Raw genomic sequence first — 14107 nt, 5'->3', positions numbered from 1 at the left:
TGGGCTCCATGTATTCAGTTGCAGCCACATGATTCTGAGAAGCGTGGTGTTCGCGTTAAAAAGCAGCTGTGCCTAATAAATTGGCCACTGAGTGTATTCATATACATACGAAGGTACATTAGCAATGTCGGTACATTTCATTATACGATAAATGCATTATAATAGACATCCTTACTGATTTTACACCGACAAATAAAAAAATATGTAATTTAGGAGTGTTTCGTTTATTTTGAAGTCGATCCATTTCGAATAATATACCGCGGGTACTTTTCAAAAATAAGGTTGAATGTCTGACGGCTACGACAAACAAGCGCCACGCTGTGGCACGAAGGTGACACTAAAAAGCAATATAGTGGCAACTGAGGCACAGACAACAGTCTTTAAAATTAGCTTTAAATGCAAAATTTGCAAATTACCTACAAAATTCATATGTATTAAATATCAGGTATTTATTGTGTTGACAAAGCACACAGACACACGTGCACACGAAGAAAGGGGAAATACAAGGCATTAAAAGATACATAAAATATCATCATGAATATTACAACGGATTCCTCCAATTTACTTAAGTGTTAATATTTAATATATTTTACATAAATTAATTATGTATTAAGTTATTTATTTTAAATGTTACGGTGTTAAAACAAAAGACAACAGTTCAAAGCACAGTTGGATAAAACTTTTAAAAGAATGAGGAAAGTAGAGAGAGACCCCTTAGAACCACTTTTTTCCATGACGACATTCCCCTTTTCTCGGAGAAAAAAAAATACAGCAGGTCTCCTGGAAAATCGAGAGCGACGTGACTAGGATGCAAATAGATGGAGCGAAACGAGGGGCGCGCATTAGGGCCGCTGGTGGTGCCCGGACGGCCGGAATAAAAGTCCGCTATACTTCGCGGCTCGCATCGCAGTGTCGTTTCATGCGCCCCTTCATCCCCGCGTCTGTCCAGGAGGAAGAGCCGGCATGTGCGCGGCCATAATAATCCCAGTGAAGCCAGTCCCTCGGTGGATCGGGAACACATTTTAAATTAAATGAGTGGAGATGGCGTGATTAACAAAAGTATTTTGAGTTTGGATTTTAAAAGTATATCCTGCACATTAAAGCAATGAGGCTTTACCCCAGTCACATCTCGAGGGAGAAAGGCTCTGGCCGTGCGTGTTTGGAATACTATAGTACGGAGGGTCTGTGCAGTTGCCAGACGCTCAACAGGCTTGGATTTAAAAAAAAAATCTCTCACGCTTCGCTTCCCTCCCCCACTCTTAGTTTCTTGCTAAAACCAGAGTTCGGTCACTATAATGTCCGCTTAGATGAGAGGAGGTCCTCTCCATCCAGCGCCTGCAGCGTCGCATCTGACTCTCTGATGCAAGTAGAAAATAGTTTCTGACAAACTTAGAACTTGTGTTAACAAGGTCAAGTGGGCTTCAGCCTCCTGTCTAGATTTTTTCTTGGGAACTAAGATTTAGGTATGTAATATCGACATTTAATAAAGCACATGTGTTTTATTGGCGGTGGCAAAACGGGTACTCGGCCATCGCCATAAAAAAAAAATGCATTTTACGCATAATTCGCAAACATAACTGGAACATGATGAGTTCTTTAATCCACTGGCAATTGCTGGATACGTGATTGTTTAATAAACGCATTTTTTTTCTTCGTAGAATCATGGAGCCGAATAGCACTGCCGACGAGACTGAGGAATTGCACCGTGGAAGCTACCTTCCTAATGCGGTGAGCTCGACTTAGACGCACTAAGATGATTGAGACTATATGCTTTTTATACGCATAATATATAGTATATACATATTTTAGTATTATATAAATATCAAGGGGTCCTTCAGAGGTTTATATTGGAATTGGAGCGATTTGGGCAAATCTGAGTTCCATCCTTTGAATGCACCAGCTGATAGATCTTGAAAGCGATTTTGTTTTAAATGAAATCCGTAGGTGAAAGTGATTCTAAGAAGTTCAGGTAAGGTGTTTTGCTTGATGTTAATCACAGGTTTAAATCCCATTGTTTTATAATTAATATTACGTTGGTTTTTTGGTCATTATTGGGAGCAGGTATAGTACCGTTACCTAACACTCCCCCAGTCTTTGGGTTCGAATTGCATACCCGCTTTGTTGGTTTGGAGTTTGCACTTCTTACTTGTGTTGCACGCTTTTCCAAAGACATGCAGTTGACTTGATGTTTCTACAGTGTCCGGAGCATGTGACTGTATGTTTGATCGTGTCCTGTGTTGGACTGGTGTCCCATCCAGGTTTTACACCAGCCTTCTTTCCTGTCTTGTCTCTAATAAGGTTTAGGCGCCTGTAGCTATGACCAGGGTAAATAATTGGTAGATGGATGAATGTCATTACGGAGGCATATTTACGATTTTAATATTTTTTTATCATTTTATTGATTTTTTAATGCTTATTGATTGCCATATGCCTTCACATACAAATTACAGTCATATACTTAGGCTGTAATAGTATCAGTAAAAAAAAAATCATGATTACAATAAGTATTTTCTAAAATATGGACGATGATTATAAGCAGCAAGACAATAAACCGAGTTACTCTCAGAAATTTGCATGGCAGTAATTAACCTCGTGAATAAGTTAATGTCGTGTTGCAATTTTCACTGACAAACTGATGCATAAGAGCACGTTACCTTAACAAGCATGAAAGCACGTTTTGTACAAGAACAGATTGTTTTAAAAGGCTCATTAGTGAAAATGTCACGCTTAGCAAATCCATACAGTTCGAATATGTTTCAGTAATTGATATGAAAAGAAAAAAAAAAGTAATTGTAAAATGTAAACATGAAAAACTATATATAGGAGGAAAGCTGCTAAATCATCTGTCTGTCGTTGCTTTACTGAAATAATTGTTTGCACACTAGGTCACCTCAAGTTCTGTCTTAAGGATAAATCTGGCACTCATTAAAATGTTTAATGAATTCTGGCCATGAAAGACCTCAGCTGTGGACTCTTGCACTGCAGTGATCATATACCACACAGCTCCTCCAGCTTAACACATTAGAAACCCAATTAACTATTCGTATCCAAGACTCCAAGGCTGCACTTATATTTGTGTGAAAACTCCCGTCCCGAACCTGAGGCCTAGAGTGGCAGAATGATTAGCCCTGACATTGTGGCACAAAGGGATACCCCTGCCTGAATAGGGACCTTAAAATGTGGGAAAAGTATATCCGTCTTCTGCATTGACGGCAGGCTCTTGTTTAGCATGAAACATGAAACGCCCTCCTTTCATTGGTCTATATGTTTAGAAGGTTGTAAGCTGTTCCTGGCTTATGGCCCACATGTGCATTTTTGTGCTTCAGTTTCTTATTAAAGAATTTCTTAGGATCTATAAAAATGAAAACATATGGGCAGCCTGTGGGGGGGGGGGGGGGGGGGGCGGGGGGTGCTGTAGGTCACTTGTCAGGCACTTTATCGCTGTGCCTTTTCACCAAAAAAAAAAAAAGAAAGAGAAAAGCTAAAGCGATCAGCGTTTGTTAAATGCAGCCGTTGCATCCTTTACGTTACTACGACAACGACGTGAACTCTCCACGGGGTCGCAGGCAGCCCAGATGTTGAGAAAACAGCATGGAGCTGACGGACACGCTGAACCCTTGATCCTCTCGCAGCTGAACTGCAAGGCCAGAGGTTCGCAGTAAAAGGCGCAATTCCAACAGGAGCAAAAGTGATTTGGTCATGAATTAGTCCACTTGTGTTCAAATCTATCAGTTGGTGTAAAATGAGAATAAAATCTTCCCTCATTATATTTAACTATCTATCTATAAACACACACTCTTATATAATATGAGTATTATGGATTTTTAGGAATACAATGCATATAATCATAGTATGAATAACCTATACCTATCTTCATATATTATGGTACATTGTATTTATTATTTCCATTCTTGTTTCAAGGTAAAGACTTTATAGAGGTAAAGGGTTATATGTTTATATAACAAATGTGTATTTAGTAGCACATTGATGCATTCTGGGTAAGGGTCCACTATTTCCTGTCTGGCTGCTTTTCATTCCCTTTAAAGGCTGTGTTCAGTGCCATTGGAATGCACTACTGGTAAGTAGAACGTTGGGGTGCCATGAAAAAGAAGGCTATGTTTCTCTTTTTGTGCGTTTTGCCGCCTCAGCAGGACAGTGAGGGCGAGCCTAAACGTGAGCTGGAGCTAGTGGAGAATTTAGAGATAGGAGAGGAAGAACTGCAACATCAGCCATTAGAGCAGGAAGACCTGAACTTTGAGAAATGGAAGCCGAAACCCAAGCCCAAGAAGACCTTCAAGCAGAAGATGCAGGAGCTGAACAAGTATCTGTGGAACCCGGAGACACGGGAGTTCATGGGGCGTTCTGGGAAGAGCTGGAGTAAGTAAGGGGCCAAATAGGTCCAGGGTGGCTTTTGGGCAGAAGCCCTCAAAGAAATGCTCTTGTAGAATGTTTGGGGCCTAAACAGATGATACTAATACAATAATACAATATTATTCGGACCCTCGACTGACTCATTGGAAAATAAAATTGATGGATGGTTATATAAATAGCACAATGTATTCCTTTGGTATTATTAGTTAAGTGAAGCAACAAAGATTAGTTACTCCAAAGTCTTCAGAAAGGAACATCTTTAAGTGCCTCAGCTTGAAGTCTTTCCTTGGTTTTTGCCTTTTCCCATAAACCACAGTATAGTGCTTGAGTGATTTTTATCGCAGTGCCAGTTTAAGGCCCGGAGAGTTGGACTGGAGATGTTCACGGTTCTCTCTGAGGAACGCTGGGAACATTGGACTCTTCGGATGCCAGTGGCTCCCTCCCGCCCCCCCCACGCGAGCATGTCCTGGTTCAGTGTTTACGTAGGTGCACACATAACTCACAGTGGTCCTGACAAACACGCTCAGCCCTGGGAACAGTCCCTCCCGGTGGGGGTCTGTGGGGAACTGGCTGGGTGCCGGGCCTGGGACACGCATTCCTCCCTAGCCCCCTAACGCTTGTTTCCCAAAGTCTCCCCTTCACCCTCCACGACCTCCAACCCCCACTCCTCCCCCTGACCCATGGCGTGGGGGGGATGCGCATGCGAGATCCCAAGCAGAGAGTAGACGGGAGGGGTATCCAGAGGGCGCCAGCGTGTCTCGGGACGGGTCGGCAGTGGTGGAGCAGCTGTTCCTTGACTTGTTGATCTACAAGATGGTGTTCTGGGGTGTTTCTCAATATGCGTACTTGACCATACTTGGGTTCTCTTGTACCCATTTTACATCATCTTCCATTGCCAAAGACCAGTTCCAATACGCAAGAAGAGAAGTACACAAGATGGCAAAAATCCTCGAATGTTGTTCCTGCTCCACCCAAAATATCGAGGACACTAAGGGTGCATCCTCTCTAATGAGAGCAATCCCATGAATTGTTGCGCCCCAAGTTCATTCTTGGGAGGCAAGTTAGCAAGACTGGTATTGCCAAGGCCGCAAGAACGATCTTTAAGTTCTTGGTATTGAGACACACCCCTGGTCCTCCTCAGAACCTAAAAGACGAAAGCAGATGATCCATAATCTGTCCAAAATGACGCTCTGAGGAAACCTCTGCTGGGGAATGGATGGCTTCAGAGCTGCTCGTGCAATTAGACATAACTATGGGTGGACGAAGAACCCTCAAACACGCTTTCACGGGGTTCAAACTCTGTAGCAGAACCCCTGGGGAGGGGGGAATAAACTATGGCTGTGTAAGAGGAGAAAGGGGCCTCATGGTCTGCTGCAACCAGCAGAGCGTACAAGGTGTCTGTGTCTGTACTGTACCCCCCCCCCCCCCCCCATTTGATAGGTGTGTGCGGAGGAGACACTGTGCCAGCGCAGGGTGATTCGGTGGGGGGGGGGGGGGGACTCTGTGTGGCCACGAATGGCCACCGCTCTGATGGCAAACCGGAGGTTCGCTGTGTTCCTGGTAAAAGGACAGCAGGGTGAATTCTCACTGAGGCTTTAACAAAAAGGCCTTTGTGGCCAAGGGACACGGTCCTGGCTGCCACCAGACGCCTGCGAAAAGTGCCCACGCAGGAGAAAGCCATCCAAAGCGGGAAACACTCAATTTGATTAGTAGCTAATGGAGTGCTAATTGATCAAGGACGCCATTTGTTGACATATATATTCCTAATTCCGGGTGTCTTTGTTGTGCTGCTTCCCTGTCACACTCATTATGCCCATAATAATCTACAAAAAAAAAAAAAAAACTATTAAAGGGCATTGAGTCTGACTAAGAAGGTGAGGCATTTTGTTTGACAGGCCCCTTGGAAATTTTCCATTTAAAGTTAATTAAGCCTCATGAAATGCAAACAAATGCAGAGGGGTTGTTCGAACCACATGGATGGAGCCGGTCTCCGTTCCTCACACTGACATCAGGGAGCCTGTCCACTGAGTGCAGCTCCTTAGGGACCGTCCCCTGTAAAATTCTTAGTCACCATCCCATGTGAAGCTCCTTAGTGACTGTCCCTTGTCAAGCTTCTTAGGGACTGTCCCCTGTCCCCGTGAAGCTTCTTAGTAACCGTTCCCTGTAAGCCCTTTAGTGACCATCACATGTGAAGCTCTTTAGTGATTATCTTTGTCACTCTGAAGCTCCTTAGTGACTGTCCTCTGTCCACTGTGAAGCTCCTTAGTGATTATCCTGTCCCCTGTGAATCTTCTTAGTGACCGTCCCCTGTGAAGCTCCTTAGTGACCATCCTCTGTGAATCTCCTTAGTGACCGTCCTCTGTGAATCTCCTTAGTGACCGTCCTCTGTGAAGCTCCTTAGTGACCGTCCTCTGTGAATCTCTTTAGTGACCGTCCCCTGTGAAGCTCCTTAGTGACCATCCTCTGCGAATCTCCTTAGTGACCGTCCCCTGTGAAGCTCCTTAGTGACCGTCCCCTGTGAAGCTCCTTAGTGATTGTCCTCTGTCCACTGTGAAGCTCCTTAGTAACTGTCCCCTGTGAATCTCCTTAGTGACCATCCCCTGTGAAGCTCCTTAGTGACCGTCCCCTGTGAAGCTCCTTAGTGACTGTCCTCTGTCCACTGTGAAGCTCCTTAGTGACCGTCCTCTGTCCACTGTGAATCTCCTTAGTAACTGTCCCCTGTGAATCTCCTTAGTGACCATCCCCTGTGAATCTCCTTAGTGACCATCCCCTGTGAATCTCCTTAGTGACCGTCCCCTGTCCCCTCTGAAGCTCCTTTAGTCTTTCTGCTGCCATTGCGATGCTGTTTTTTTTGTTTCCTGTTATATATGTCGACAGTCGTGAGACACGAGCTTTACAGAGGGGCGATGTTACTAACGGCTAGGAAGCTAGACAGGCCTTAAGTGGGTCAGTGAAATTATTACAGGAACTCTGTGAACACATGGAAGATGGTAGTTTCCTGTTGTAAACACTCCTTCCGTCTCCCTTGCTGTCACCTCCCAGGTCTCATCCTCCTCTTCTACTCAGTGTTGTACTTCTTTCTGGCTGCCATGTTTGGGGCCTGCATGTGGGCTCTGATGTGGTCCATTAATCCCTACGTCCCGACGTACAACGACAGCGTGATCCCGCCAGGTAAACCCAACTCTGTGCCCTTACTCTTCTACTTGGTTAGCTCACAGGTAGCATTGTACTGGCCACCAGTACTGAACTCTGGTGTGCTGAGAGGACAGAGAATGGTTTGTGCTCAATCCGCAGGCATGATGATGTCACCACGGGGCCCGAACGGATTTGACATTTCCTTCAATGCCTCCGACCGCAGTTCCTGGATTGATTACGTGGATGCGCTGGAGGACTACCTGAAACGTGAGTGGCTGTCGAAGGCGATGCGACCGACGGCTCGGCGTTCATTGGGTCTGCTCAGCGATGGGGGTGCCGGGCCCCGAGAATGACCTTGCACAAGGACGAGGAGGGTCCTTCTTTACCTTGTCCTTCTGGGCCTCTGCCAGTGGAGAAGAAAACTTGTGCGGAAGGTCTTTGTGCACGAGGCATTCTCATTCCAGTCAGCCTGAGGCCTTCTTTTGTGCTGGATTTCTCTGCTCGGGCTGGGGCCAGCCACCAGCAGAGGCAGCTTGGCTTATTTACGGGGTCTCTCCTTCCATCTCCTCCATTCCCCACCCCTCCCCCGCTCCCCCATTCCGGCAGCGTACGAGGACTCCATTCAGATGGAGCGGAACATTTATTGTTTGAAAGAAGAGTACTACTTCCAGGAGGAAGAGAAGGAGAGCGCGGAGCGGAAGGCCTGCCAGTTCAGGAGGTCCTGGCTCAAGGAGTGCTCAGGGCACCCAGACAGCACTTTCGGCTACTCCGAGGGGAAACCCTGCATCCTTCTCAAGATGAACCGGGTAAGAGAGACAGGAGGCAGGTGAGACGGATACGTCCCTGAAGCAGATGTCTCACTGTCTCTTAGAAGGGAGCAGGAAATTCGTTTAAGTGTGCAGCAGAGCTGGGAAAAATGGAATTTTTTAATGAAAAGTTGAAGGTCGGTGTCCAAACATGGGTCCTCTACTTGTAAATTAATACTGTAATAGTCATACAACAGGGTTTCCCAGTTCCAGGCCTGGAGGGCCAGTCTGCAACAGAGTTTGCAGGTATTACAGGGGGGAACCCAACAATAACTGCATATTATTCTGATTCAAATATTATATTTCGCAATAACCAAAATGACTTAAGTCTAGAATGCAGAGTGATGAATCAGAAAAATGCAACATTTTCGTAACGTCAGGAAAAAAAAACAGGAATCGGGAAAGAATGCATTCTTAGTATATAGAGACATCTAATGGCTAGAAGAAGAACAGCCGTGCAAAAGCCATGAACGCAGACATGTGATGGACTGTGTTCACTTAATGATGAACTCCACACAAGACCTATAGCTTAGGATCTCATAAGTATTCAGATCGATGATTGTAAATATCCAGGGTAACATCCACTCGGGATGAACGTAGTGATACCCCAGCGGTGAAGCACACTGCAACAGACCAGAAGGACTGCAAAAAAAAGCACTAAAAGTACCAAAGCTTATAAAAAGTATATAAAGTTCTTTTCAGTTCTAAATTGGTGGTGAAAGATTGATATCGGAGCAAGCAAGAATTTTATATTGTACAGACAGACAGACAGACACACACCTGTACTGATCTTTGTGGGGACCGTCCGTTCATTTCTATGGGAAAAACTCTAATCCCAACTATGACAACCTTAACACATACCCAGCCCTAACCTTAACCATAAGTAAGCAAACAAAATACAAGACTTTTGGCATTTTTAGTTTTTTGATTCCACTCACAGAATTTTATAAAATTTGAGTTTCCCCTTGTGGGGACCGAAACAAAATGGTCCCCACGATGTAAAAACAAGTTATCGCACTGTAATAACAACAACAATGTAATATATTCATGAGGCACACATGCGCACATACACACATGGCAGAAATATTGCTGCATATATAACTTTTGATATTTTTCTTTGGACAAATGACTAAGACTAAAGTAAGAATTATTGGTGTGACCCCTGCAGAAATGACCCAAGCCTCCCCCTCCTCCGCACACCCTAGGGACCTGCCCCCCCCCACCCCCCTCCATGTGCCCCTGTTTGTGAAGCTGCAGAGTGGAACTCAGAACATAAAAACAGTCTCCCCTTAGCAGCTGCCGTGGGGTGATCAGAGCAGAGCTGCCCAGCTGACGGCGGACACACACACAGCCTTACGGCCTTTATGTGCTAAGTACACAAAAAAAACTAAATCGTTAATCTGGTGGGGGGGGGGGATACAAAACCCTAGACAACCTGGATTTTTTGCCATAGGACAGAACTGATTTGTCGATGAATTTTCCCCAATAGATTCTGGGATATTTACCCGGGCAGGGCACTGCGGTGAAAGTGACGTGTGCAGCAAAGGTGAGCGTGTCGATAAAAGGCCTGTTTGTCACAGAGGTTATGGACTTGTGAGGAGGACGACTTTTAATTTCTCTTTCAGAAAGGGGACCCGGGGAACTTAGGACCTATCACTTTCTACCCCGATGATACATTCAAACTGATGTACTTCCCATATTATGGAAAGCTGAGACATGTGAGTATCTAGCCTTCCAGCTAAAAAGGGTTCATCGAAATTCAGACGAAATTACGGATTTAACAGGCACTAAATCAGTGCTGCGTTTGGGCGGCTTCGCAACATGCAGGAAACTTGTCAGCAGGGGGCGCAGTCTTGACCAGCGTTCCATTGCCGCCTGCAGGTGAACTACACCAACCCGCTGGTGGGCGTGCGCTTCTCCGGGCTGCAGCCGGACACGCAGTTCACGGTGCAGTGCAAGCTCCATGGCAAGGGTATAATCAACGACTCCCCCACCGACCGCTTCCTGGGCAGTGTGACGTTCGGCCTGATAGTGGGAGAGTAGGTGTGTATGGGGAGTGGGGTGGGGGGCTGCGATGGGTAACGGTGCTGACTCAGCAGCCAACATGGGGGAGGGGGGACAGTCCGCACTACCTGCAGCCGTTACAAAGCTTACTGTTAGCGACGCTCCTTCCCCCTCCCTGTCTCACCTGCGCCACCTACAGGTCCACGTTTATCTGCGCACCACACACTCAGTGTTACGCCTTAACGCATTAATAAACTGAATATTTCCTGTAGCAGCGAGAAAGGGTGTAGAAGTGAATAAGGTGGTCACGCTTGGATAACAATCACCGGAAGAGGACGAGGATTGCATTCCGCGTGTCTGCCAACTCCGCATTCACCGTCAACTAATCATATACTACTAACAGCAACAAGAAAGCAAGGAATTTAATTTATTCTCATAGACAAGCTGAACTTCGGAGGAACAAAGAGGTGGAAGCCAAGCTTCAGAGTCACCAGTGTATATGGAGTTTTTATTTTATTGTATTTTTGTTTTTGTTGCCAAATTACTGTAACCCCACTAACAGGAGAGGTGATTGTAGCTAAAGATAAGGCCAGGAAGGGTTCCTTTGCGTCTTCAGTTTAATAGACAACGTGTTAACGGTCTCTTCTAGTTTTTCGCATTTTCTCTGTATCAAAGCAGAAACCAACGAGAAAACAGATATCCTCCAACTCTTAGCCAATACATTTTTAGATGGATAAAAGTTAGCCTTGCACCAGCTGTGTATGTACCGCTTAAAGGGTCAAACAGATACTGCCATTATATTTTGATGTATTTCGATGTTATGTTACTAAAACAAAAAGCAGGATTCCACTCTTGAATTTACTACTGTGGTAAAGTGCTTTCCAAGAGATTCTAGTCGTAATCAACATATTTACTATATTATGTAAGAGGAATAAATGCAGTGCAATTAAGACAATTGTAAGCAATCTATTTACAAAAGTGTTTATATGGATTTCAACTAAAATATAAATAGCTTTGAGTTCAGAATACATTTCATAGGCCAGATTTAGTATATACACGCACGTTCAACAATTCCCTAAATACAATCAGGTTTTACATGCTACGCTGTTTGGTCATTCCTGCCCAGATATTTACTCAGAAATTTACCAGAAACCCTTTACATATTTAATTATGTTTCCAGAGCCTAATTATGCTGGTGTGGTGCTGGACATTCACTGTGAAAAGTCTGTGTAGTAAAACTGTTCTGCACATTTTCAGCCAATAAGTACATGTTTGGTAATGTTCTGTGAAAATTAACATTTTTACACATTTTCATGATATTTCAATAAACATGTGGAAATAAATTAACCAATTAAAAAATGTTTTCTTTTCTGTGTGGTTGACATGAAAGGGTATAGTCACTAAATTGATACAGTTATTTACAAAATCCATCCATCCATCCATCTATTTTCCAAACTGCTTATCCTACTGGGTTGTGGGGGGTCCGGAGCCAGACTACCCGGAGGAAACCCCACGATGAGATGGGGAGAACATGCAAACTCCACACACATTACCCAGGTGGAGACTCGAACCCAGGTCCCAGAGGTGTGAGGCAACAGTGCTAACCACTGCACCAACACACCGTCCCTACTTACAAAACACATGATCAAAACATACCTTGCTGATTTTCATTGAGCTAAAAAAAACGCAAACCTAGATAACCGAACGAATAATAGAATAAAACCTTGTGTGTATATATAAAGATGGCTCACAGATAGAAAAATTTTCGAGTTGCTTTTGGATTCTAGATTTGAAAGTCTTTTAACAAGGTAGATATTAAAAATCCAACGTTTTTTTTGTCTGACTCTTCATGTATCTCAGTAGCTTCTTCAAAGATACTCCAGTAACATTCTTAAGAATCAAGGCCGTTGCGTTAACAAACTAAGAAAAAGTACATTTTAAATTCATATCATCATCCACCTCTACAAAAAGTAATTTTTAAATTTGTTCTTATACATGAAACCTTACATCTATTTGGATTTGGATCTACTGTACTGTAAATGAACATAAGGGTGCTAGAGGAAATGAACCATCCATCCATTTATCCATTTTTCAAACTGCTTATCCTACTGGGTTGTGGGGGGTCCGGAGCCTATCCTGGAAGCAATGGGTACGAGGCAGGGAACAACCCAGGATGGGGGGCCAGCCCATCGCAGGGCACACTCACACACCATTCACTCACACATGCACACCTACAGGCAATTTAGGAACTCCAATTAGCCTCAGCATGTTTTTGGACTTTGGGGGGAAAACAGACGACGACATGGGGAGAACATACAAACTCCACACACATGTGACCCAGGCGGAGACTCGAACCCAGGTCCCAGAGGTGCGAGTGCTAACCACTGCACCACCATGCCGCCCCAGCAATGAACCAACTCACACATTTTATGACCCAAGCCTCAAAGCGGTTTTGTGTCTTTGCCTACGAAGGGTTTCTGATTTCAAGACACGAAACTCTGCCAAGGTATCATGACCACAGCTAATGCAGTTATGCACATCTGGCAACTTGCACAGTATGTTTGTAATTTCTCTCTGGTGTACACTATAGATTTCTCCATCAAATGTGTGTGTATATATCTGGCCACCAAATATTTGTCCACTTGGTGATATCTTCTACCAAATTATACCACATGGACCTGGAAGTTGATCACCATTTGTCAAAGTCAATGTGTTTAGGTAGCATTCTTTACTATCTTTACTAGTTAATGCCCTGCATAGCTTCATACGCTGTTGCACTCCGCTGTACTCCCATTGCCAAACGACGCGCATACTCTTACGTCATTGTGCAACAATGATGACATCACTGTTTACAAACTGTAAATGGGTCCATAAACAGAAGTTAGAAACACTAGTTGTTTTACTGAAATGATCGTTTTTCTTACAGCCTACATTAAAGAAGCTATAGTTACCTGAATATGGATAGAAATTACATACGTGGTCTTAAAATAATAATGTTCAAAACAAAGTTTCCCCTAAATGGTAGAAATATTTCATATGCATCTCGGAGCTGCTTTGCCTAAGTATATACTCAAAAGTTTAGACATGCCAAACCGCATCACATGACCTGGCCACCTGACCTAAACACAACAGCCATGGGTGTGCAGGAGTGTGACCAGAAAGTGAAGGAAAAGCGGCCAATGAGAGCTCAGCATATATGTGGGACCTCCTTCAGGACAGCTGGAAAAGCATCTCAGGAGGCCACCTCATGAAACTGATCTCCACCAGCTCATAATGGAATACATGAAGTAAAAAAATAAAATAATTTAAACTTATAATTTTAGCAAGGAAGTGTTTTTCCCCAAGGAATTTTGTTTAAATGTGGGTATATTTTCGATTGAATGTCAATTTTAATAATACGTTTGTGTTTCCTTTGTTATTTTGATTAAAAAATGTAAAAGAAATGTCTGGAACTAAAGTCATATTTTTAAATAAATTGCTATAGGAAAATACCTCCGGCTTTACGCGTTCTTTGTTATCAAGCAGTAATTTGGATCGATTCAGCTGGCAAAGTGAAGACCTACCTGTACGTACGGTACTGGGCTGTCAGTCTGGGGCAACGAAAAACTGAGCCAGCGGTCGTCCGGAGGCTGATGGTTTTATTACTAGTTGATTTAACAATGAAAGCAGTAGTTCACCCCAAAACTGAAAAAGATGTGTTTTTAGTGCTATCTATCCATCTAGGCCAGCGATGAGCAATCTTATCCAGAAAGGGTCTGGGTTTTCACTGCAACTCCCTAATTAGATCACTA

General features: G+C 43.9%; 1 protein-coding gene across 3 annotated transcripts; it reads left to right on the top strand.

Annotated features, from left to right (window-relative positions):
- Positions 1-1273: 1273 nt before the first annotated feature.
- atp1b4 (ATPase Na+/K+ transporting subunit beta 4) lies at positions 1274-11663 on the top strand. Of its 3 annotated transcripts, none has more exons than XM_048984423.1 (9): positions 1274-1463; positions 1659-1728; positions 4152-4377; positions 7414-7542; positions 7666-7773; positions 8113-8312; positions 9802-9858; positions 9938-10030; positions 10194-11663. In XM_048984423.1, exons 2-9 carry the CDS (start codon positions 1663-1665, stop codon positions 10353-10355), a joined length of 1041 nt encoding a protein of 346 aa, XP_048840380.1. In that variant the 5' UTR covers positions 1274-1463; positions 1659-1662; the 3' UTR covers positions 10356-11663. The 3 variants fall into 3 exon arrangements, with proteins under 3 accessions (XP_048840380.1, XP_048840379.1, XP_048840381.1); XM_048984422.1 differs by having other exon boundaries at positions 4149-4377; XM_048984424.1 differs by lacking the exon at positions 10194-11663 and having other exon boundaries at positions 9938-10042.
- Positions 11664-14107: the final 2444 nt, after the last annotated feature.

Source organism: Brienomyrus brachyistius, chromosome 18 (assembly GCF_023856365.1).
Source record: "Brienomyrus brachyistius isolate T26 chromosome 18, BBRACH_0.4, whole genome shotgun sequence".
NCBI classification, from domain to species: domain Eukaryota; kingdom Metazoa; phylum Chordata; class Actinopteri; order Osteoglossiformes; family Mormyridae; genus Brienomyrus; species Brienomyrus brachyistius.
This window is presented reverse-complemented; position numbering and strand designations above follow the sequence as displayed.